At 43.8% G+C, this 27,087-nt stretch overlaps 1 protein-coding gene across 4 annotated transcripts in view; it reads left to right on the forward strand.

Annotated features, from left to right (window-relative positions):
• Positions 1–27,087, forward strand: part of LOC139267214 (proto-oncogene tyrosine-protein kinase LCK-like) — a 178,444-nt gene that overhangs the window by 143,696 nt on the left and 7,661 nt on the right. For all 4 annotated transcript variants that reach the window (XM_070885179.1, XM_070885182.1, XM_070885180.1 and 1 more), the window contains exons 9-12: positions 8,704–8,883; positions 10,362–10,438; positions 14,397–14,547; positions 18,717–18,848. In XM_070885179.1, the coding sequence (XP_070741280.1) occupies positions 8,704–8,883; positions 10,362–10,438; positions 14,397–14,547; positions 18,717–18,848 (540 nt within the window). The remainder of the gene's footprint in view (positions 1–8,703; positions 8,884–10,361; positions 10,439–14,396; positions 14,548–18,716; positions 18,849–27,087) is intronic.

Here is a 27,087-nt window from a genome sequence, read left to right on the forward strand (position 1 = left end):
TTCACCAGACTGATTCCAGGGATGGCTGGACTGTCATATGAGGAGAGACTGGATCAACTGGGCCTTTATTCACTGGAGTTTAGAAGGATGAGAGGGGATCTCATAGAAACGTATAAGATTCTGACAGGACTGGACAGGTTAAATGCGGGAAGAATGTTCCCAATGTTGGGGAAGTCCAAAACCAGGGGACATAGGATAAGGGGCAGGCCATTTAGGACTGAGATGAGGAGAAACTTCTTCACTCAGAGAGTTGTTAACCTGTGGAATTCCCTGCCGCAGAAAGTTGTTGATGCCAGATCATTGGATATAAGAGCGAGTTAGATATGGCCCTTACGGCTCAGGGGATCAAGGGGTATGGAGAGAAAGCAGGAAAGGGGTACTGAGGGAATGATCAGCCATGATCTTATTGAATGGCGGTGCAGGCTCGAAGGGCCGAATGGCCTACTCCTGCACCTATTTTCTATGTTTCTATGTAAATCACTATCGCTAATGAAGTAGCACATGATGAAATAATGGGACTAAAGGTGGACAAGTCCCCTGGATCTGATGGCTTACATCCTAGGGTCTTAAGAGAAGTGACTGCAGAAATAGTGGATGCATTGATTGTAATCTACCAAAATTTCCTGGATTCTGGGGTAGTCCCAGCAGTGTGGAAAACCGCAAATATAACACCCCTATTTAAAAAAGGAGGGAGACAAAAAGCAGGAAACTATAGACCAGATAGCTTAACATCTGTCATTGGGGAAAATGCTGGAGTGCATTATTAAGGAAGCAGTAGCGGGACATTTGGAAAAGCATGATTTAATCAAGCAGAGTCAGCATGTTTTTATGAAAGGGGAATCATGTTTGACAAATTTGCTGGAGATCTTTGAGGATGTAACGAGCAGGGGTAGATAAGGGGAACCAATGAATGAGGTGTATTTGGATTTCCAGAAGGCATTCGATAAGGTGCCATATAAGAGCTTACTGCAGATAAAAGCTCATGGGGTTGGGGGTAATATATATTAGCATGGATAGAGGATTGATTAATTAATAGAAAACAGAGAGTCGGGATAAATGGGTCATTTCCAGTTGGCAAACAGTGACACGTGGGGTGCTGCCGGTATCGGTGCTGGGTCCTCAACTATTTACAATCTATATTAATGATTTGGATGAAGGGACCGAGTGTAATGTAGCCAAGTTTGCTGATGATACGAAGATGGATGGGAAAGCAAATTGTGAGGAGGACACAAAAAATCTGCAAAGGGATATAGACAGGCTAAGTGAGTGGGCAAAAATTTGGCAGATGGAGTATAATGTGGGAAAATATGAGGTTATCCACTTTGGCAGAAATAACAGAAAAGCAAATTATAATTTAAAAGGAGAAAAATTGCAAGTGCTGCAGTATAAAGAGACCTGGGGTTCCTTGTGCATGAAACACAAAAAGTTAGTATGCAGGTACAGCAAGTAATCAGGAAGGCAAATGGAATATTGGCCTTTATTGCAAGGGGGTAGAGTATAAAAGCAGAGAAGTCCTGCTACAACTGTAGAGGGTATTGGTAAGGCCACACTTGGAGTACTGTGTACAGTTTTGGTCTCCGTATTTAAGGAAGGATATACTTGCATTGGAGGTTGTTCAGAGAAGGTTCACTAGGTTGATTCCGGAGATGACGGGGTTGACTTATGAGGATAGGTTGAGTAGGTTGGGCCTGTACACATTGGAGTTCAGAAGAATGAGAGGTGATCTTATTGAAACTTAGAAGATAATGAAAGGGCTCGACAAAGTGGATGCAGAGAGGATATTTCCACTCATAGGGGAAACTAAATCTAGGGGTCATAAGGAGCTGCCCATTTAAAACTGAGATGAGGAGAAATTTCTTCTGTCAGAGGGTTGTAAATCTATGGAATTCTCTGCCCCAGAGAGCTGTGGAGGCTGGGTCATTGAATATATTTAAGGCGGAGATAGACAGATTTTTGAGCGATAAGGGAGTAAAGGGTTTGGGGAGTGGGCAGGGAAGTGGAGCTGAATCCATGTGATCAGCCATGATCTTATTGAATAGTGGAGCAGGCTCGAGGGGCCAAATGGTCTACTCCTGCTCCTATTTCTTATGTTCTTATGATCTGTGAGCTGATCAGGTGCCCCCTGTGTAGCAAAACATCCTGCTGAAGGGTAATCTAAATACTTTGCCAATAGCGTGATTTCCTGAGGCTGGGCAGCTACAGGTCAGTTCCTAGTTGAAGTTGAGATCAATGTTAAAATTGCTGTAGCTGGGAAGGATTCTGCTCCTTGCAAAGATGTCAAAGTGGGACATTTCATTATCTGCACCAGATTAAGGTCTTGTTTTTTTTAAATGTGGTGACAAATATTTTTCTAATTGAACACTTAGATATCGGAGGAGTGTTTTAATAAGAAGTGCTTATTGTAGAATTTGCTTCTTTGAGAAATGAATTCCTCAGCAAGTGGGTTAATATAGCAACATTTTATGATTTTTAATTTTTCAAAAATATTGTAAGACAAATAAGCTTGTTATCAACATTCTCCAGTGCTTCAATGTCCTTTTTGTAGTATGGAGGCCAGAGAAACACACAGTAGGCCAAGTGTGGTCTAATTAACATTCTATATAAATGTAACAATATTTTTATATTCTCTTCCTCTAGAAATGAAGATTTTGCATTCTTTATGGCCTAATTAATTTGTGTTGCTACTTTTGTTGTTTTATGTTTTCACATTCCCAGATCTCTTTGCTCCTCTACCCAATTTAGTTTCTTACCTTATAAGGAATAAGTGGTCTCCTTATTCCTCCTACCAAATGAACAACTTCACAATTTGCAACATTGAATTTCATTCACACTGTTGGCTCATCACAAAGGTTAGGGCATGTGGAGTTAGGGAACAAATCGCTGAATGGATAGCAAATTGGCTATAAATAGAAAGCAGAGAGTAGGGGTAAAGGGTAGTTATTCAGATTGGAGGAAAGTGGAAAGGTCTGTGCTCCAGAATGATCAGTGCTGGGATCACTGTTATTCATAACTTATTTTAATGATTTGGACTTAGGAATAAAATAACTCAATATCAGAATTTGCAGATGATACAAAACTGGGGGTATAGCTAACATTGAGGAAGAATGCAACATAATACAAGAAGACATTAGAAAACTTGCCGACTGGGTAGTTAACTGGCAAATGAACTTTAACATGGATAAATGTGAGTTGATGCACTTTGGTAGGAAAAATAGAAACATCAAATACACCTTCGAAAATAGGAAACTGAATAGGGTAGAGAGCAAAGGGATCTTAGGATACAGGTGAACAAATAGCATCATCACAGGTCAGCAAAGATATAAAAAAAGCTAACAAAACACTGCGATTTATTTCTCGCTATATAATTTAAAAATTGTGAAGTTATGTTAAACTTGTATAGGACCTTGGTCAGGCCGTACTTAGAGTACTGTGCACAGTTCTAGTCTCCATACTATAAAAAGGACATAGAAGCACTGGAGAATGATTTTTGAAAGATAAGGGAGTCAAGGGTTATGGAGAGCGGGCAGGGAAGTAGAGTTGAGGCCAAGATCAGATTAGCCATGATCTTATTGAATGGCGGAGCAGGCTCGAGGGGCCAAATGGCCTACTCCCGCTCCTATTTCTTATGTTCTTAAAGTGCAAAAAGGATACTAATAACTCCAACAACAGCACAGACTAGTTGGGCCGAATGGCCTGTTCTGTGGTGTATATTATATATAGTTTTATGTAATTCTATGAATGTCATTTATCTGCCTACTCTGCAAACCTGTTTATGTCTTTCTGTATCCTCCACATTATTAGCTATAACCCCCAATGCTCCTAGTGCAAGTGTTATGCAGTCCTGGTTCACATTCAGTATTGGTTAGATCTGTTGAAGTACTCTGTGTTCTGTCCAAGTCTATACAATCAACTTCTTTCTATTGCACAAGTCTGACAATCCACCACACCAGCTATGGCCAACCTGAATGATGTTCCCAATTTGGGCTTAATTACTCTCTATGGACAATTTCATGCTCTGGACATGCAACCAATTGGAACTGGATTGAGACTTCACACTCATTTGGTTAGGACCCTTGCAGCAACAAAGAAGACAAATATTCATCTAGTCTGGATTGGATTCAAACCCATGATCCAGAGGTGAAAGAGTACTGCTCAAACTCAGTCCCAAACTTAGACTTTCTATGTACGATTTTGACAAGGCCTGTGTTTGGTTATGTCGGCCGGAATTTTGCCAGTGCTCAGTGGACGGTAACGGTGGCAGGTCGGCAGTGAAATCTGATTTGATTGACATTGGATTGGGCTGCGTTGGTGTCCTGGGGAGGTCCCTTCTGCCCATTGGAAGGGAAGGGAACATTCCTGTGGCTGTGACTCCCTCCATAAGTATATGGAGAGTATCTTGGGAGAGCCTGGGTGCAACCCTGTGCCTTCATGCAGTGCTTGTAGGTGTTTGCAGCACCTCAATGCTGTAGAACACTGACAGCACAAATGTCAAAATAAAGTTGGCCATGGTCCCTTTAAGTAAACCATCATCAAATGACATCAGACCCACTTCCTCTAATTGGCTGGGCGGGCTTAATAAGTCCAATCAAGGAAAATTCATTCTGCACAGCAGTGGGGTTGGGACCTGCCACTGACATCACGCGCCACGGACCCACCGAGGTCAACAAAATTGCGGCCGTAACGGGCCTGATTTTAAAACCCAATGGCCTCGAAATTGAAACCATTAACACCGGCTAAAATGAAAGAAAAAATGACGAATTGATGCACGCTCAGCGATTTTGGATGTCGCCACTCCTCTTACCGCCCTCTCCAAAGCATGTCCGTAGGGCAGGTAGAAAGTGGAGGTGAGCTATAAACCGTATAGTAAACATTCTGTTCAATTCACATTTACCGTGCTACTTTTAAATAAGTTATTCCCAAATAACTGACTTCAATTGTCTTTCAGTTTTGTTGCAAAAGTTATTTAATATGATCCAAATCGAGCTGGCTTTTTTTATCATTGCTGATGAATTACATTTTTTAGGGGATCTTTTCATCAAGATCCCGTTTACATTAAGAAAATGCTGATGAACCTGCTAAACAATATTAAGATTTATAGGATTTTTTTTTGTTCTTATTGAAAATATATACACATAGGTGCCTATAAAATATACAGTTCCTATACAACCATAATCCTAAAATAAGCTTGGATGAACAGTTTGGAATTTCCACAATACATGTCTTCTGATCATAGCCCTATTTTAACAAATTTAGCAAGTGGCCAGTCCTCACTGGTATCTCTTGCATCCTTGTCACATTTAGCAACATCCCTCTTCCACATAATGGCGCTACATCCTTTTGTATCGCACTCAGTCAATTACATTTTCTGTGTTCGGTTTATATTTTGGGCATAATAGATTAGGAAAAGGGGAGGTGCAATGAGACCTGGGTGTCATGGTACATCAGTCATTGAAGGTTGGCATGCAGGTACAGTAGACGGTTAAGAAAGCAAATGGCATGTTGGCCTTCATAGCGAGGGGATTTGAATACAGGGGCAGGGAGATGTTGCTACAGTTGTACAGGGCCTTGGTGAGGCCACACCTGGAATATTATGTACAGTTTTGGTCTCCTAACTTGAGGAAGGACATTCTTGCTATTGAGGGAGTGCAGCGAAGGTTCACCAGGCTGATTCCCGGGATGGCGGGACTGACATATCAAGAAAGACTGGATCAACTGGGCTTGTATTCACTGGAGTTCAGAAGAATGAGAGGGGATCTCATAGAAACGTATAAAATTCTGACGGGTTTAGACAGGTTAGATGCAGGAAGAATGTTCCCAATGTTGGGGAAGTCCAGAACCAGGGGTCACAGTTTAAGGATAAGGGGTAAGCCATTTAGGACGGAGATGAGGAGAAACTTCTTCACCCAGAGAGTGGAATTCTCTACCACAGAAAGTTGTTGAGGGCAATTCACTAAATATATTCAAAAAGGAGTTAGATGAAGTCCTTACTACTAGGGGGATCAAGGGGTATGGCGAGAAAGCAGGAATGGGGTACTGAAGTTCAGCCATGAACTCATTGAATGGCGGTGCAGGCTCGAAGGGCCGAATGGCCTACTCCTGCACCTATTTTCTATGTTTCTATGTTTCTATAAGCTCAGGATTTCTTATGCAATGGTTTAAGGGCATCTATGCCACAGTCTTTCACTTGGAAATGAACTATTAATAAGGTGCATCTGTGGAGAGAAAGCAGAGTTAACGTTTCAAGTCAATGGCCCTTCGTCAGAACTGGAGAGTGTTCAGAAAGAACAGATTCTTAACAAGCAATGAAAGGGGGAGGGGAAGAAAGAACAAAAGGGAAGGTCTGTGATAGGGTGGAAGACAGGAGAGTTTAGAGAGATAAAAGTGATGATGGCCTTTCCTCTCCCCTCTGTAAGGGTTACTAAATACCTAGTTCCCCGTTACACAGTTCTTTGACGTCAGGATTTAAAAGAACAAAATTACACACGGCACAGGGTTTTGGCTCAACCAAGATTTGTTTGTTTTATTGAACATACACACAACTACTTCTCTAATATAAATCACTACGATCTATGTGGGACTAACAAACACAGAATACAAACCCCTATGAAAGGGCCATTTGCATCGTCACAACTTAACAAATTTAAACCCATTCGTGATTTGACTGTTACTTATAAAGTTACCCAGACCCAATCACAAAACCCTTCTATGATTTGGCTGGAACAAGCATACAATCACCAATTCCTTGGCTGTCTTCTGAGGTTGGTTGCAGCTTGTGTCCCGAAGACTGTAGCTGTTCCTGCACTGCTATGTTTTGTCTTTGAAAATGGGTCTTCTTTATACCAAAAAACAACTTTCAATCTTGGAACAGATTTGACACAATGGCTGCATCAAATGTGAACTCTTAATGGCTAATTGTCCTTCATTTAGAGTCATTGTCCATGGTTACTTTGGCCACCACCTGTCTGTAGGGTGAGGTCCTTTACAAAGTAAGCTTCCCAAGGTGATTTAATTGTTGGTTTCTAGTAGCATTCATATCCAAATGGCTCAGGGTCCAGTCATTGTCTAGGCCTACCATGATATCAGCTTTTCTGGAGCCACAGTCCAGGGTATGTTTTTTAAACAATGTAACCTCTTTAGGTAAATGAATATATGAATGTTCATGTATCTTTTCAGACAGAAAAACCATTGAAGGTGTGAATGTCCCTCTTCTGGTGCTCTGATGATGAATGTCTCTCTTTGGCTGCCATTGCCTGGTGATTTAGGTCGGTGGCAGATATCCTGTATCATTGTCCCTCATGATGTCTGATGGTTTGGTTGCAATGTATGAATGAACCCTTTCCTGCCCAGCTCTTTTCGCGGGCTGTAATGCAGTTCTGAGTTTTTATATTTAAAAATAGTCCAATTTTTACCGTTGGGGTGAGGGCGGGGGTGGGGGAGGAACGGATCCTACACCTCTCAGCATTCCGAAGGGATCGCTCCCTCCGCGACACTCCGGTCCATTCTGCAGTCACCTCCAGCACCCGCTCCCCTTCCCACGGTACCTTCTCATGCAAATGCCGGAGATGCAACACCTGCCCTTTTACCTTATCCCTTCCCACTATCCAGGGCCCCAAATACTCCTTCCAGGTGAAACAGCGATTTACTTATACTTCTTTCAATTTAGTATACTGTATTCGCTGCTCACGATGTGGTCTCCTCCACGTTGGGGAGACCAAGCGTAGATTGGGTGACCGCTTTGCGGAGCACCTCCGTTCAGTCCGCAAATGTGACCCTGAGCTTCCGGGCGCCTGTCACTTTAATTCTCACTCTGACCTCCACCCTCAGTCTCCTAAACTGTTCCAATGAAGCTCAATGCAAGCTTGAGGAATAGCTCCTCATTTTTTGTTTCGGCACTTTACAGCCTTCTGGACTCAACATCGAGTTCAACTATTTCAGAGTGTAACCGCTGCCAATCTTTGGTGCCCTCCCCCCTCCACCCCCCATCCCACATGCCTGCCCCCGAGCCTGTTTCTTCCTTTTTTTTCTCCTCCTTGTCTCTAATGGCAGCTTGTCTTTATCCCACCATTCACACCCTATCTTGACTAATGTTTTTCTAACTCCTGGCATTACCCTTTGAATTTGAGCCATCATCCCTTTTGTCTCTCCAATCTCTCCTGTCTTCCAATCTATCACAGACCTTCCATTTTGTTCTATCTTCCCCACCCCCTTTCAGTGCTTGTTAAGAATCTGTTATTTCCAAACACTCTCCAGTTCTGACGAAGGTTCATCGACCCGAAACGTTAACTCTGCTTCCTCTCCACAGATGCTGCCTGACCCGCTGAGATTTCCAGCATTTTCTGTTTTTATTCCAGATTCCAGCATCCACAGTATTTTCTTTTTGCGTTAATAAGGTGACTGCCTGAGAACGCCGCACCGATCCTTTAGACACAACCTTCGGCCTCCTGCTGATGTTACCACCGGAAAGACCCATTGCATGGGAGCTTCGGTGCTGCGCTCATTTAAATCAGGCAGCACCACAGACAGCCTGCGCTCTTGCTGCGGGCACACGTTAATCTTGGCCCACAGTGGTACCGCCCGTTTTCGGGGTTAATTGAGCCTCTTAGCCTTTGTGGAATGTGTTACTCCCCTAGTCTGGGAATAAGTAGCTACACAAAAAATAATTGAATTTGATTTTGAGGACTGTTTTTTTAACCCTTTACACAGGCTACTATAAGAACAATACTAAGGTTGCCATTAAAATGCTGAAGGAGGGTAGCATGTCTCCTGAGGCCTTCCTAGAAGAGGCCAACCTTATGAAGACACTTCGACATGATAAGCTGGTGCTGCTGTATGCAGTTGTGACAAAAGAACCCATATACATAGTAACAGAATACATGTCAAAAGGTACAGTAATGATACTGCTTCCTGTTATAATTCCAGTGCAAATACAACTTGTGCAGCTAAAAACTCTGGCACAGAAATGTGAGCTAAACAGTTCTATTTTGTAATATTTGTAAGTGAAAAGGTGAAAGCTTGGTTCTCGATGCTGCTCCTCACTTGTCCAACCATTGGGTCCACACACGTGTAAGCACGTCTGTCAAAAGACTGTCCCATATTCCATTCCAGTCTTTGTGGACTGAAGAAATGGTACAGCCCTACACAAGTGTGTGTCTTTTTACATTCCATATGATTTTATCCTGCATATAAAAATGGAGGTCAAAAATTAGGACCAATTGGATACAATATTTATCTAAATGGCAGAGCCAATCAAATAATCTTCAGCAACTAACTTCTGAGCACATTATGATGTCGGGCCTAAAATAAAAACAGAAAATGCTGGAAATACTCAGCAGGTCAGGCAACATCTTTGGAGAGAGATAGAGTTAATGTTTCAGGTTGGTGACCCTTCATCAGAACTGGAAAAGGTTAGAGATGTAACAGGTTTTTAGCAAGTTCAGAGGCAGTGAAAGGCGGGAGGGGAGGAAAGAACAAAAGGGAAAGTCAGTGATGGGGTGGAAGGCAGAAGTGATTAAATGACTAAAGGGATGATGGGGTAAGGAAAAATGGGGTAATAATGGGACAGGTAAAGAAGCAAAAGATGGGTCTAGAGGAGGTGTAAATGGGAACAGCAGAATCATCAACAGCTGCTGTCTGAAAAAATGTGAGCAGAGGTTATAGTCTGAAATTGTTGAACTGAATGTTGAGTCCAGAAGGCTGAAAAATGCCTCATCGGAAGTTGAGGTGCTGTTCCTCAAGCTTCCTCGAACAGTGTAGGAGGCCGAGGACAGAGAAGTCAGAGTGGGAGTGGGGTGGAGGATTAAAATGGCAAGCGACCAGAAGCTCAGGGTCATCAAAAAGGGTTACTGAAATGTTTTTTAAATTGATGCCAATCATGGTATAAACTAAAACAAATAATAATACTTTCAAAAATGTCAGTAAAATTTAAAAAAAAATAAAATCAGGACTCCAGTTGCTGTAAGTAGATACCAATGTCAGTCAATATAATTGCCCACAAAACAATTTCACGCTGCAGTTTCCTTCATACATTGTCTGATTTTAAGTCCAGTCATGTTACTTCAAGTCTTCAATACCTCACTAGTGGAATAATTTATTTAATCTCTGCAATGTTTACAAGGAGATCAAGGCATCCAGCAGTATATTAAATGGAATCTACTGCAGTATATTTGCATAAATTAAAATTTTACTTATCTGTAAAAAATAATTTGATTAATTAACATGCTTATTCACAGGTGTACAATTGTATTTCACTTTAAAATACAATTGAATAGGTTCTCGATTACTTCTCCATCGTTTTACACCTAACTGTAGATCACTGATAATGGCTTTAATGTGATTTGACCAGGTGTTTTATTCTCCTACAGGTAGTTTGCTGGACTTTTTAAAGACTAACGAAGGAAGTAAGATAGAGCTAGCAAAATTAATTGACATGTCTGCACAGGTTAGTCTGCTGCAAATATTTTATATTTTTCACTCCTATTTTGGCTTTCCTCCATCACTGTGACTGGCACTCTCGGAAAATGGCTCAAATTGTAGCTGACCCAAGCTGACTACAGTTTATGCTTAGTCGACACATAGGCCGATACCTTACCAGCCTGCGAGTGCGAGTTTGGAGATGGGTCTGCTGTCAAAATAGCCGTGATTGACAGCAGGGCGTAAGTGCGCTCTGAGCTCGCTTCCTTGCAGACCCGGCACTAAACGGTGTGTCAGGAAATTGTGATAGTTAAGAAGCTGCTTAAGGTATTTAAGCAGTATTTTGCCAGGTCCAAAGGATTTTTGCAAGTTTTTAATGAGTTTCACGTCCCTCAGGTACCACTTCACGTAAGTGTGTCGAGTTTTCAACAACTCTGGATTGGTTTGATTAGTTGACATCTGCAGAAGTGGTATAAAGGCTACCATTTCACAGCTGTTTAATTTCCAATCTTAGAAGCTGGAGCCTTCAGGATTTGGAATACACTTTTCAGCTTTATGGAGTTTTGAAGTGTTTGCAGTGAACTCTCTATACAGTGTCACTTCCTTGGAGCTATCTCTCTCACCATTAACAGATCGCTTCTGTCATCTCAACTGCCATCTATTCCATCAGTATCGGTGCCTTTGAAAAAATCTCACCTTGGTCCTCAGAATCCCACCACGATCAACCCCAACACCAACATCACCAGGCACATCAGCATCAAGAATAACAACAGCAGCCTTCTCCGCAATCACCTGATGCTGCACAGGACACAGGGCATCAGCACCCAACCACATTGTTGCCCGGGAGGCCAGGGATGGCCTCACCATGGCCAGATTTACTTCGCTTGACGCTGTACATCCTGACAGCCACATGATGTACCAGGTTGGCACCACCCCACACCAACACCATAAAGCATCCCTGCAATGCCCAAGCCATTCCTTTCACACGCATCACCATTGGGGATTGGGGGGGGGGGGGGAAGGTACTGATATGTCTCAGCATTCACTATAACTCACTAAACCACTTTCAAAGGTACACACAAATCTGTCCAAGAAGGCAAAGTGTTGAAAATAAAGAGTTCACTGTTTGACAACACATTAGCAGAAACTTTATTCAGCATTGGCGATAACACCCAAGTGCCTACCCTTGTTAATTGATATGATTGGACAAGGAGGAGGGTGAGGGGTGGCTAGTGAGAGTTGGGATATGATAATGTAGATCGAGACAGGAGGATGGGTAGAGGTGCAAGGTAAGTTGCTGTGAGTAACGATGTGCAGGAGTAGAGTAGGGAAGGCAGAGTGATGGGAATGTGATGAGAGGTGCAGCAGGATGAGGTTGAGTGTGGCTTTGCAGTAACGTTTCGTGATTTACTGAGATCATTGAAAGGTTTGCACCACTGCAGCCAAGTCCTCCTGACCACATCCTTGCCTGATGTTTCTTTCCATCGTCTATATAGATAGATAGATAGATGTAATGAACCATAGCCATACACAAGGACAGGAATTGGTTTTGGTTATTTGTGGCCACAGATGAACTTGTCTCATGAGTAGAACCATGCGTTTACAAAACAATAAAATTAAATCAGATATCAAGATACTGCAGTTGCTGGAATTCTGAAATAATAGCAGAAAATGCTGGAAACACGCAGGTCAGGCAACACCTGTGGAGAGAGGAAGGTAGAATTAGCATTTCAGGTTGATGACCTATTGTCGATATTCATTAATAATTTAGACATTGGCATAAATGGTTCAAATGAAAAGGATGTAGGCTGATATAGACAAGCCAGGAAAATGGGCCCCAGGACCTTTAATGTGGCCAAATGCAGTGTTGTGCATTTGGTGTGGAGAAACTCCAGCATTATTTATATCATGCAGTGATATCCAGTAAATGGAACAGATTGAGAAAAGGGTCTGGGGGTGATTGTTGGTTACTCATTATAGGTGCACAAACAGTGTTAGGTGGCTACAGGGAAAGCAAATAAGGGTTTAAATTGTACTGCTGGACCTAACATCCCACTAATAGAAAAGCAATTTAAAATGAGGAGAATGGATTGCGAGATATGGTCAGAAGATGATAAGGTGAGGTTGATCTATCAAAATGTACAGGCTTGGTGGTCTCTATGTCCCTAACAGTTCTTATATTCTGATTGGTTGGTGTTATTTGTGTTTTGTTGTGAGGGGTGAGGGAGGGAAACAAGTCTCCCAGCATCATTTTCTTCTTGGCTGTTGCTGATTTCCTGCTTCACAGGTGTAAGTCAGCGATAAGACTTTCAAAGTTGTATTTTTAACCATTCCTGTAGTCAGAATCCTCTGCAATTTGAGCATGACATTTTCCATTAGCCCAACACATTTAACATAATTCACGAATGTGGCATGTTCCAGCTGTTGCCAGATTCTGGGGGTGGAGAGTGGGGGCAGGAACCAGTTCACGTCAACGAACTATTACAGCTGTCAGTAGTCTCAGATGGTGGAGGATGGGAGTGAGAGGCAGACACCCACAATCGTGGTGAATGGCTGATTTGAACAGGTTAACATTTTGTGAAATATTAATGAAAAAATATTTCTACAGTTCTCCTTGACCACTAAAAAGTGCATGTTGTTTAATTTCAATCTGATACTAAAATTGCCCTATATATCCAAAAAAGGGTTAATCTATCTATGGGTTGCAATGTTGCTAAAATTAGATGTATGCTCTCAACACGATATGATGCAGGTTTAGGAAGATATGTGGCCAGTCAGAATGCTGTTGCTGCTTTACTACTACCTCTTATCAGCCACGAGATCAGCAGAGGAAATGAATTCATTGCTACCATTTTCCACTGTGATAAGCACATTTTTTTTAAATGACCTGTGGTGAAGAAATAAATTACTGCAAACATCTGTCTGTTTAGGTGTTGGGAGTAATTTGTAGAAGTTTTGTAGAGTGGCAGAATTCTCAGTGCTGACAGTCCAAAATGTGGAACTCCATTGTGTTCACCAAATTGGTTGCTGTGGCAACAGGAAAATCTCTTGGACTGGGGATGAGTTTTTACAATCGAACATAAGCGATTGCAAATCTTGGATTTAAGTAAGGAATAATTCTCCTTTTGAGGAATCAAAGCACATTCACAGCAAACCTACAGAAAGAAGTTGAACAGCAATAACTACTCCAGCGCGCTCTTAGAAAAGGCAAGAATGAAGCTTGAACAGCAACAACAAAAATTCATTTATATACAGTACCACCTTATCATGTCTTTTAGAAAGTTCCCAAAGACTTGTACAATGAATTACTTCGAAACACAGTAATAGGTATTACAGCAGCCAATTTTCGAATGGCAGGATGCCACAAACAGCAATGAAATGAACGATCAGTTAATCTGTTTTTGCTGGTATTGAAATCTCCTCACCAAGAGAAAAAGCTGTTTATGCCCGTGCAAAGTGACTTCTGCCTGACATGATAGATGAAACTTAGCTCAGGCGCAACCAGACTGTTTGCAATCTAGGTGTCCTATTCAACCCCCAAGCTGAGCTTCCAGCCCCATATCTCTTCCATCACAAAGATTGCCTACTTTGACCTTCATAATGTGACCCGTCTCTCAAAAAAAACTTCATATTTACAGTGAACTCTCACGTAGATACTGTAGAAATGGTCTTTGACCAACATTGGGGTTGGGGGGGGGAGGAGGGGGTTCCCTTTGAACTGCTATCTCTGTGGAGGGAGAATCTAGGGTTTGACAGAAATGGAGTGTGAATTGTGCGGTTTACCTCACTGGGGTATTTCTGTTCTCTCAGCAGTGAGGGGATCTGGAGGGAGATGGGCCTGACAAGAATGTTGGGGGGGTGGGGGGTGGGGTGGGCGATATCTCAAGTCTGGCAGCATAACAAGAAAAGCATTGAGAACTAATGATTGTAATAATCATTCTTTCATTCATTACCAATTTTTAGATACTGGAATGTTTATTTTTCAGGTTGCAGAGGGGATGGCATATATTGAACAGAAAAACTACATCCACAGGGACCTGCGAGCTGCTAATATTCTAGTATCAGAAGCATTGGTCTGTAAGATTGCAGACTTTGGCCTTGCCAGACTTATAGATCATGAATACACAGCACGCGAAGGTAAATCTTTGTATTTGAGTCACACATTCTCAATGAGGTATGTGTTCCTAAGGCATTTGTGGGAATCGATTGCCCATGATGCACTTGGCATCCTCTCTGTTTTCAGAGGCCCATTATTCTCCATTGTGCCATTTCCCCATTGTGCCATTTCCCCATTGTCCCATTACCCTATTTCCCCATTACCTCATTTCCATATTGTCCCATTTCCATATTGTCCCATTTCCACATTGTCCCATTGTCCCATTTCCCCATTAGCCCCAGTTCCCCATTGTTCCATTTCCCCATTGTTCCAGTTCCCTATTGTCCCATTTCCCATTGCCTCATTACTCCAGGCCATTGATGTGTCAAAGGATTTTTAGGGATGACTGAATTGTTTAGTTTGGATGTTGAAGTCTATCTAACTGTCCCATGCCAATCATCAAATAATGATATTAAGGGTCCTAAGTAGGTAGTGTCATACCTGCTTCCAGAGGTTGGGCACACAATTGCTCGTCATTGGCCAATGTTTCTTGAGTAATAATATGAGGATAGATTGTGTCAACAATGGAAATGTCACACTGATGTAATAAGGTGTCTTTTTCTGAGACTGGGATAGAAGTGCATTGGACATAATTTTCTCTTTGCCATAAATGCATCTGAAAGGTATTTTGATTGTCCGTAATGGCACCGGAGCTTGTGCCAACCACTGCCAGGGAGAAAGTATTTCAGCAATAGGGAGGAGATGTGGCATTATTTGGGACCGTTAGGGGCTGATTATATCTTTCAACAGTGGCAGAAAATGGCCGGTAACTGTTATAGATGCCACCTGATCTTCCTTTCCATTAGGCCAATTGCTACCACCCATTTTCTGCTTCTGCCAGCAGTTAAAATCAGGATTTTGATTTCCTGTCCTGCCGAACAAAAATGACATACCTTTTCAGATATTTGACAGGTTAATATCTACACTGCAGCTGATGTCCTGTCTTTCACCGAGGCAGAATAGAAAATTGTCATTAGTGCAGAAATAAGATTCTGAATGATAGCTAGAAGTGAAAGGGCAAAGAAGAACATAGAAACATAGAAATTTACAGAGCAGAAGGAGACCATATCAGCCCATCATTTCCGCGCCAGGCAACAAAGAGCCACAAGGCCCTCGGTTAGCAGCCCTGAAGGTTACATATAAACCTATGAACAATGAACAATGGCGGACAGGTAAAGAGCATCTGGCCCAACCAGTCTGCCCCACACAACTGCGATATCCCATGTATCGCAACATTTTACACTCCACCCCCAACTGGAGCCATGTGATTTTCTGGGAGAGGCAAAAAAACAGATAAAAACCCAGACCAATTGCGGAAAAAAATCTTCTCTGACCCATCCAGGTGATCAGAACTAGTCCAGGAGATCACTCTGGCCGTATTCGATTCCCTGAAGTGCTTACCATTATATCTGTGCCAGCCAACAAGAGGTTATTCAGTCTAATCCCACTTACCAGCTCTAGGTCCGTAACCCCGCAGGTTACGGCACTTCAAGTACCCATCCAAGCATCTTTTAAATGTGGTGAGGGTTTCTGCCTCTACCACCCTTCCAGGCAGTGAGTTCCAGACCCCCACAACCCTCTGCGTGAAGAAGCTTCCCCTCAAATCACCTCTAAACCTTAAAACTATGTCCCCTTGTAATTGACCCCTCCACCAAGGGAAATAGACCCTTGCTATCCACTATTTCCAGGCTCCTCAAAATTTTATACACCTCAATGAGGTCTTCTCTCAGCCTCCTCTGTTCCAAGGAGAACAAACCCAGCCTATCCAATTTCTCCATTTCAGGTAGCATCCTTGTAAACCTCCTCAGCCCCCTCTCCATTGCAATCACATCCTTCGTATAATATGGCGACTAGAACTGCACCCAGTATTCCAGCTGTGGCCTAACCAGATTATTATACAATTTAAGCATAACCTCCCTGCTCTTGTATTCTATGCCTCGGCCAATAAAGGCAAGCATTCCGTATGCCTTCTTAACCACCTTATCCACCTGGCCTGCTACTTTCAGGGAGTGCACTCCAAGGTCCAACATGCAATGTGAGGGTAGAATTTGTGAAACTCCGGTATGGAATCTTGCTTTACGGGAGTGCAGATCAGAGAATCGGTCGCAGAGATTAATGCTCCTGATTCCCAGCATTTCTAATTTTCCACTCATCTCAACATTGGGAGTACTGCAAATTGGGTGCAATGACCTCCAGTTTCAATTCTTCAAATCACGCTGCTCTTGAGCAAGGCTTCACATTGAAAAAGCAGCCTTCCAAAAATTACCTTATGAAATGGAGACGTGTGGAGGGCCAAAGGATAAGTGGGGTTGGTGCTTTCCTTTGTCACTATTTTGAATTATTTCCTAAATGTGATCACTCTGGGGTAAGGTATTTTCTCCATATCAACGTTGTGTGGACCAATTATAGAGTAAATATTTAAAAATTTGGAACTCTGGTGTGACACAAGGGTGGATAATGCACTGATGGATGTCTGCTGCACTGAAGTGTATCAGGTGCCCACTCCCTGGAACATTGGGCATGGAGGCTTGAGGCCTGCAACATATCTGAGGCACCCCAATGTAGGTGCACAAGTTGACAAGTTGTGTGCTAGTCTCCTTGGATCCTCAAGTTCTATTTAAATGAGGTAGCCATCCCATAATGTGGCTGCTTCATCTTACCAATTCTCCAGCCACTCACTGTGTATTTGGAATAGACAATGTAGGGGAGGTTGCTGTTTATTTAAGAACAAAATAGATGCTGCTGTCCTTCGTCCCCATTGCCTAGTATCCTCTATGCTCCTTGGTCCCTCTTCGCCCCCTCCCCCTCCTCCTCCATGCCGTGCTTAATGACCATCCCCCCACAACAGGAAACTGGCTGCCGGTGTCTGATAATCCTGTCCTGATGCTCCTAAAACTTCATGAGTGGTGGGAGCTGGTGCACAAATAAATAATGCAGATGAACGGAAGCTATCTTATCCAATAAGATCTGCTTGTGTGCAACCACGGACAGTGTGCTGCGCCCGTGGTGTTGTGCTTGGGCAGTGTTATCAGAATTATCAGCTCTACAAGGTCCAAACACACCTTGTAACCGCAAATCTCAGCAAGGCTATTGGGAGCACAGCGCAGCTCATTCAGATTGCAGCACGTTCAACTGTGCTGCGCTTTAAAAAAAATCCAGTAAGAGGAAAGCTGGGTCAGGAAAGGAAACCTCTGAGTCATAAGACTTAAGGGAAGGCAATTTCAAAAAGAAACAGGGAGTGGGAAACAAGCATGGGAATCAGGTGATCAGTGAAATAGAGAGGAGCATGCGGAGATTCAAAGTGACCTGGTGTGTGGAAACAACAAGAATGGAAAAGTGAGCACAGGAAAAGAGGGTAAATGGGCTTGCCAGACGGTTTGCGCTCTTTATAAATAAAGGATGAAGATAATCGTTCACATCTTAATTAGATAACAACATTAACCTGCTACAACTACATTTTTTAAATTTACATCTCGGTTAAGTTTTCAGAAAGGTTTGTTTCCAGCTGGTACTGTGTATTGAAAAATCAAGGGCATCTTACACACAATTTTCCAACATGGGATGGTGATGGGCAGTGTATCTTGCCAATGGCATAGTTTTGGAAAATGTAGGCTTGTTTTAGTTTTAAAAATAAATAAGAGTACGAAAAAATACTGCACTTCAAGTGTTTCAGTGTATCGGCTGGTGAGTCAGTAGGGTGTTCAAGCTTAAAACTTCCTAATGAAGTGAAAAGCACCCCTTTTAAAGAGAGGAAGATTGATATTTATTCTTATTAAAAAAATAAGCTCCCCAATGCTTCAGTGGGTCAGTTAATTTCCTGGTCTGGTAATGAGCCATAGAGACCAGGAAGGTCCCAATTGGACTCCGGTTTGTGCTCTATTAACTGTGCGTATATTGGGCACAATACACATACTGTGAAGGGGGTAATTCCACCAGGATTCTTGCTCCTGATTGATATCCAGTGACTTTCATTGACAGTGTAAAATTTGGTTACAGACAAGCTTTCGGTCAGCTCGTTTAATAGTTGTCCAGCACTCTGAAGTCCTACACGTAATGAGTAACCAATGAGTCAAAATCTTCAGAAGAAAAAAGTGAAAATTGGAAAAAAAAAACATTAAGCTTAGTTTCTTTCATTTTTCTTTCTTCGCAGGTGCCAAATTCCCTATCAAATGGACAGCACCAGAGGCCATTAATTATGGAACATTCACCATCAAGTCTGATGTCTGGTCCTTTGGAATACTTTTAACAGAAATTGTAACATATGGAAGAGTACCATATCCAGGTAGTGTGGGATTTGTACTGGGTCATGGGAATTTTATGCCCTTAATGTATGAGTCTTTTTACATTGATATTATACCAGTGACAATATACATTCAGTTTGAAACTCCTACTACAGAGCAGCTGAATACCACTCCCAGTGAGACCCATGAAATAAGTGACTTGATGTTGTAGTGGTGTCATGTTTACTACAGCTGGAGCTGAAACAACACCCTAAAAACAGATGCATGTTTTGACATCACAACCGTGTTATTTTGATGGTGTGCTGTGACCCCCTCAGGCCATGGATTGAAGTATGTGACTAGATATTATCAGGCTGTATGCACTGGATACTCTGGCTTCCTCTGAAATGTGGCAAGAAAGCAGGAAGGGAGTACTGAAGTTTCATGTTCAGCCATGCACTCATTGAATGGCGGTGCAGGCTAGAAGGGCTGAATGGCCTACTCCTGCAACTATTTTCTATGTTTCTATGTTTCTATGTGGAGCACCATTGTCCATTGCAAATATACAGTGCATGATGCAGCATATAACTGGCTACACATTGAATTTTACAGCACAGGAGGAGGCCATTTAGCCCATTGTGCCTGTGGCAACTGTCTAACACAGTTCTCCACTTACTCCCATTTCTCAGCCCTTCTCCATATCCCTTTCTTTGTCCTTTTCAAGTATTCATCTGTTTAAAAGCTCCTGGATTCTGCTTTCACCACTGTTTTTCGTAGGGCATGTAATGTCCTAATAGTTACTGTATGCATAAAAAAAAAACTTGCCTACACTCTCCCTGCATTGTTTTGGCAATGATCTTAACATTCCAACCTCTATTTACAAGCATGCTGACAAGAGAAAATAGTTTTTTGTCTATTTACCTAATTAGAACCCCTCATAATTTTGAATACCTTCAATAGATCTCTTCTAAACCTTCTTTGTTGCAATGAAAATTTCATAAGAAAATGGAGCCCTGCTCTCTGCAGGCAATGCAACGTGGCTGGTGTGATTTAGGTATTGCTGTTTATTGCACCTCACTCACTCCAGCTCCCTCAGGTGTAACATAGAAACATAGAAACATAGAAAATAGGTGCAGGAGCAGGCCATTCAGCCCTTCGAGCCTGCACCACCATTCAATAAGATCATGGCTGATCATGCAACTTCATTACTCCACTCCGCCTTCTCTCCATACCCCCTGATCCCCTTAGCCGTAAGGGCCACATCTAACTCCCTCTTGAATATATCCAACGAACTGGACTCAACAACTTTCTGTGGTAGAGAATTCCACAGGTTCACCACTCTCTGGGTGAAAACGTTTCTCTTCATCTCGGTCCTATATGGCTTACCCCTTACCCTTAGACTGTGACCCCTGGTTCTGGACTTCCCCAACATCGGGAACATTCTTCCTGCATCTAACCTCTCCAGTCCCGTCAGAATTTTATATGTTTCTATGAGATCCCCTCTCATTCTTCTAAATTCCAGTGAATATAAGCCTAGCCGATCCAGTCTTTCTTCATATGTCAGTCCTGCCATCCCGGGAATCAGTCTGGTGAACCTTTGCTGCACTCACTCAATAGCAAGCACGTCGTTCCTCAGATTAGGAGACCAAAACGGCACACAATACTCAAGGTGTGGTCTCACCAAAGCCCTGTACAACTGCAGTAAGAACTCCCTGCTCCGATACTCAAATCTTCTCGCTATGAAGGCCAGCATGCCATTTGCTTTCTTTACTGCCTGCTGTACCTGCATGCCTACCTTCAGTGACTGATGTACCATGACACCCAGGTCTCGTTGCACTTCCCCTTTTACTAATCTGTCACCATTCAGATAATCTGCCTTCCTGTTTTTGCCACCAAAGTGGATAACCTCACATTTATCCACATTATACTGCATCTGCCATGCATTTGCCCATTCACCTAATCTGTCCAAGTCACCCTGTAGCCTCTTAGCATCCTCCTCACAGCTCACACTGCCACCCAGCTGCAAACTTGGAGATATTACATTCAATTCCTTTGTCCAAATCATTAATGTATATTGTAAATAGCTTGGGTCCCAACACTGAACCTTGCGGTACCCCACTAGTCACTGCCTACCATTCTGAAAAGGACCTATTTATTCCCACTCTTTGGGCCCAAGTTTCGAGCCGCGCCTAGAACGGCGCAGTCCCGACCTGGACGCCCGTTTTTCACGCCACAAAGTGCACCTAAAAAAAACCTCCGTATTCTCCACCTCCCTGCTGGTCCTCTGGCCCTCGGCGCAGCGCAGCAGGAGCTGTAGGGGGCGGAGCCAGGTCCCTGCGCTGAAAACAGTGCCGGGACCTCTGCACATGCGTGCTACAGTGGGCGCACGAGTGCAGTAGCTCCAGGCGCCCGAAACTGTGTGGGAGGGGCCCGAAGCACGCAGCCCCTAGCCCTGGCCGAATGGCCTCACTGGGGCTGCGTGAAAAAGGCTCCTCCCACGGCCAACTCCTGCTTCCTCCGGATCCGACTCGACTCCCGCTTCCCCCCGCCCCGGACCAGACCCGACACCCGCTCCCCCCCGCCCCCCACCCCCCCAGACCCGACCCGACCCGACTCCCGCTCCCCCCCCCCCCGGACCCGACCCGACTCCCGCTCCCCCCTCCTCCCGCCGAACCCGACCTGACCCGACTCCCACTCCTGCTCCCGCTTCCACCCCCCGCCCCTGGACCGGACCGGACCCGACCTGACTCCTGCTCCCGCTCCCCCCCCCGCCATCCCCCCTGGACCCGACCCGACTCCCGCTCCCCCCCCGACCGGACCCGACTCCCGCTCCCGCTCCCCCCCCCCTCCTTCCCCCCCACCCCCCCCCCCGCACCCAACTGGACCCGACCCGACTCGACTCCCGCTCCCCCCCCCCGCCCCCGGACTGGATCCGACCTGACCTCCCACTCCCCGACCTGACCTCCCTCTCCCTCCCTCCCCCTGACCCGAACCTCCCTCCCGACCCAACCCAACCCAACGCCACCTACCTGAAAATCTGGTGCTGGGGTCGGGCCCAGCCCGTTCAGCCTTCCTCCCCCTTCTCCTTTCTTCCCTCCCCTCCACACTCTCCTCCCTTCCCCCCCCCAATCTCCTCCCTTCCCCCCATCTCCTTCCCCCTCCATCTCCTCCCCCTCCATCTCCTCCCCTCCCCATCTCCTTTCCCCCCCATCTCCTTTCTCCCCCCTCCCCCCTTGTCCCCCCCTCCCTTCTCCCCCATCCCTCCACCTTCCCTCCCTCTGCTCCCCCCCTCTCTCCCTCTACCCCCCTCCTCCCCCTCACCTCGCTGTCAGAAACATAGACACTGACAGACAGAGAATGAGAGACACACACAGACAGACAGAGAGATAGAGACACTGACAGAGACACACTGGGGGGGGGGGGGCATCCCAGCACGCTGTTGGAGGGCTCCCAGTGCTGCAGTCGGTAAGTAGAAAATGTTTTATTTATTGATTTAAAAAAAAAATTATTTCTTATTAATTTTTTTGGGTTGATTTATTGATGTATTTATCATTTATTATTGATGATGGCTCTTTATTTGTAAAACTGAAGTGTTTAATGTTTGTTAACTTCCCTTTAAACACCCCCCCCCCCACCATTCCCTACGCCTGATTTGTAACCTACGCCTGATTTTCTAAAGTGTAGACAAGGTTTTTTCGAGCGTACAAAAATCTTCACTTACTCCATTCTAAGTTAGTTTGGAGTAAGTTTTCACTGACGAAACTTTGAAAACAGGCGTAAGTGGCCGGACACGCCCCCTTTAGAAAAAAAAATTCTGTTCCAAAGTGAAACTGTTCTAACTGACTAGAACTGGAGCAAACTAAATGATGAGAATTCCGATTTCTAAGATACTCCGTTCTACACCAGTTGCTCCTAACAATCAGGAGCAAATCATGTGGAAACTTGGGGCCTTTGCTTCCTGTCTGCCGAGCAGTTCTCTATCCATGTCAATACATTACCCCCAATACCATGTGCCTTAATTTTGCACACTAATATCTTGTGTGGGACCTTGTCAAAAGTCTTTTGAAAGTCCAAATACACCAGATTCACTGGTTCTCCCTTATCCATTCTACTAGATATATCCTCAAAAAACTCTAGAAGATTTGTCAAGCATGATTTCCCTTTCATAAATCCATGCTGACTTGGATCGATCCTGTCACTGCTTTCCAAATGCGCTGCTATTACATCTTTAATAATTGATTCCAGCATTTTCCCCACCACCGATGTCAGGCTAACTGGTCTATAATTCCCTGTTTTCTCGCTCCCTCTTTTAAAAAGTGGGGTTACATTAGCTACCCTCCAATCCATAGATACTGACCCAGAGTCCATGGAATTTTGGAAAATGACCACCAATGCATCTACTATTTCTAGGGCCACTTCCTTAAGTACTCTGGGATGCAGACTATCAGGCCCTGGGGATTTATCGGCCTTCAGTCCCGTCAGTTTCCCTAACACCATTTCCTGACTAATAAGGATTTCCCTCAGTTCCTCCTTCTCGCTAGACCCTCGGTCCCCTAGTATTTTCGGGAGGTTATTCGTGTCTTCCTTATTGAAGACAGAACCAAAGTATTTGTTCAATTGGTCTGCCATTTCTTTGTTCCCCATTATGAATTCACCTGATTCTGACTGCAAGGGACCTACATTAGTCTTCACTAATCTTTTTCTCTTCACATATCTATAGAAGCTTTTGCAGTCAGTTTTTATGTTCCCTGCAAGCTTACTCTCATACTCTATTTTCCCCCTCCTAATTAGAAGCTTAGTCCTCTGCTGAATTCTAAATTTCTCCCAGTCCTCTGGTTTCCTGCTTTTTCTAGCCAATTTATATGCCTCTTCCTTGGATTTAACACTATTCCTAATTTCCCTTGTTAGCCACAGAGCATTAGACTTTCCATCTCAACTATTTACTGAAAATTACTGTGAGGCATTATTCAATTCAAAATTTTGGAGGTAAAATTGCCCTGTGCCCTGATTTGGGGTGGTAACCTTCTGGGGCCGGGACTTTCTGCGCCGAATCAGAAGTCCTGTCCCCGCCGCGGAATTGCCCTTACCACCTCTCAAAGAACTGGAGCGCAATCTCATGCGCTCCAATTCCTTTGGGGGCGGTAACTGGGGCACAACTGGGGCACTGAGGGAAGTGCTATGCAGATGCTCCGTGTAGTGCTGATGCGCTTCAATGCCCCTCCCCTTCGCTTAAAATGGAGGGCTGCTGCACATTCTGCAAGGCCTCTGATGGCCTGCACTAGGCCACTAGAGCAGCATGCGAACGGGCCAGCAGCTCAGCACCCAAAATGGAATGCCAGGCTCCACGATGGTGGCCCAGACCACGATAGTCGAGAGTCGACAAGCAAAAAAAGCTGGCATTGACATCCACTCGCCGCACTAGCCTTGCGGCCCATGGGGCAATTTCCCCTGCGGGGCATTAAGGGGTCGGCAGGTGTGGGGTCACCGTGCACGGCGATGACATCATCACCGGTTGTACGGCGACCCGGGACGCTGACCCCGGGGCGTGGAGCTGCCATTGTAGCACCTCCGCAAACTCCTGGGCAATTTCCCAGAAGGCAGTAGTGCCTCCCTCCTCTGCCCCATTAGCGCCCCCCGGAGGTGCTAATGGAGCTATAAAAATTGACAATTTTGCCCGTTTTGACTTTTGGTGAATACATTAGACCCCGAAATTGTGTGACTCCACTACTGCTGCAGAGTCTTGCTCAGCTGAAATGCTGGTCAATGAGTTCAATGTACCTGATTTGAAGTGGAGTCACACAATGGAGTCCTCATAGGATAGGATGGAAGGAAGGGCTTGATGGGCCAAATGATTTTTTCTTATTCCATGCTTTTAAGAAAATAAAGAAACTATAAACTGAACATTGAGGCCAAATGCTTTTAGGCAACGTCTAAAATGCTGTCCAGGTTGTCCCTTAGCTACCAACACCAATTGAATGATTGGTGAATAATTTCCTCCGGCTCTGGTAAGAGTTACAGGTGTGAAACCACGAACCACCAATTCCCGATGTAACACAATTATACTTTAAAAATCATGTTTTGAGTTTCACATTTGTATATTCTTCATATTTAGCATCAAGTACAATATATTGAAAATATACTTGTGGAAAACCCAAAAAAATGAAAGCGCAACAGTACTAACACTGAGAAACATTAATAAGAAATAAGAGCAGGGCAGGCCATTTGGCCCCTCGAACCTGCTCCGCCATTCAATAATATAATAACTGATCTGATCTTGGCCTCACCTCCACTTCCCTGCTCGTTCCCATAAACCTGGACTCCCATATCATACAAAATCTGTCTATCTCCACCTTAAATATATTCAAAGACCCAGCCTCCACAGCTCTCTGGGGTAGAGAATGCCAAAGATTCACGACCCTCTGAGACAAGAAATTCCTCCTAATTTCCGTTTTAAATGGGTGACCCCTTATTCTGAAACTATGCCCCCCCAGTTCTAGATTCCTCCACGAGGGGAAGTATCCTCTCTGCATCGAACCTCTCAAGCCCCCTCGGAATCTTATATGTTTCAATAGGATCACCTCTCAGTCTTCTAAACTCCAATGAGTATAGGCCCAGCCTGCTCAATCTTTCTTCATAAGACAACCCCTTCATTTGAGGAATCAACCTCGTGAATCTTCTCTGAACTGCCTCCAATGCAAGTATATCCTTCTTTAAATAAAGAGACCAAAACTGTACGCAGTACTCCAGTTGTGGTCTCACCAAAGCCCTGAACAGTTGTAGCAGGACTTCCCTACTTTTATACTCCATCCCCCTTGCAATAAAGGCCAACATTTAATTTGCTTTCCGAATTACTTGCTATACCTGCATGCTAACTTTTTGTGTTTCATGTATGAGGACCCCCAGATCCCTGTGTACCTCAGCATTTTGTAACCCATTAACCATAACCCATTTAAATAATAATTTGCTTTTTTATTTTTCCTACAAAAGTAGATAACCTCATATTTTTCCACATTATACGCCATCTGTCAAATGTTTGCACTCACTTAGCCTATCTATATCCCTCTGCAAATTATTTGCATCCTTCGCACAACTTGTTTTCCGACCTATCTTTGTATCATCGGCAAATTTGGCTACATTACGCTCAGTCCCTTCATCCAAGTCATTAATATAAATTGTAAATAGTTGAGGCCCCAGCACTGATCCCTGTGGCACCACTAGTTCCAGTTTGCCAAGCTGAAAATGACCCATTTATCCTGACTCTCTGTTTTCTGTTAGTTAGTCAATCCTCCATCCATGCTAATATATTACCCCCAACCCCGTGAGCTCTTATCTTGTGCAGTAACCTTTTATTATGGCATCTTATTGAATGCCTTCTGGAAATCCAAATACATGACATCTACTGGTTCCCCTTTATCCACCCTGCTCGTTACATCCTCAAAGAACTCCAGCAAATTTGTCAAACATGATTTCCCTTTCATAAAACCATGCTGACTCTGCTTGACTGTATTATGATTTTCTAAATGTCTTGCTACTGCTTCCTTAATAATGGACTCCAGCATTTTCCTAATGACAGATGTTAGGCTAACTGGTCTTTAGTTTCCTGTGGAATTCTCCACCACAGAAAGTTGTTGAGGCCAATTCACTAAATATATTCAAAAAGGAGTTAGATGAAGTCCTTACTACTAGGGGGATCAAGGGGTATGGCGAGAAAGCAGGAATGGGGTACTGAAGATGAATGTTCAGCCATGAACTCATTGAATGGCGGCGCAGGCTAGAAGGGCCGAATGGCCTACCCCTGCACCTATTTTCTATGTTTCTATGTTTCTATGTCTATGTTTCCTGATTTCTGTCTCCCTCCTTTCTTAAATAGTGGCATTACATTTGCGATTTTCCAATCCGCTGGGACCTCCCTAGAATCCAGGGAATTTTGGCAGATTACAACCAATGCATCCACTATCTCTGTAGCCAGTTCTTTTTAAGACCTTGGATGCAGGCCATCGTGTCCAGGAGACTTGTCTGCCTTTAGTTCCATTAGTTTGCCTAATACTTTTTCTCTAGTGATAGTGATTGTTTTAAGTACCCCCCTCCAAATAGCCCCTTGATTATCTATTATTATTGGGATGCTTTTAGTGTCTGCTACTGTAAAGACCGATACAAAATATTTGTTCAAAGTCTCTGCCATTTCCCTGTTTCCCATTATTAGTTCCCCAGTCTCATCCTCTAAAGGACCAATGTTTATATACCTGTAGAAGCTCTTACTGTCTGTTTTTATATTTCTTGCTAGTTTACCCCCATAAACTA

This window comes from Pristiophorus japonicus, chromosome 7 (genome assembly GCF_044704955.1).
Source record: "Pristiophorus japonicus isolate sPriJap1 chromosome 7, sPriJap1.hap1, whole genome shotgun sequence".
Lineage (NCBI taxonomy): Eukaryota > Metazoa > Chordata > Chondrichthyes > Pristiophoridae > Pristiophorus > Pristiophorus japonicus.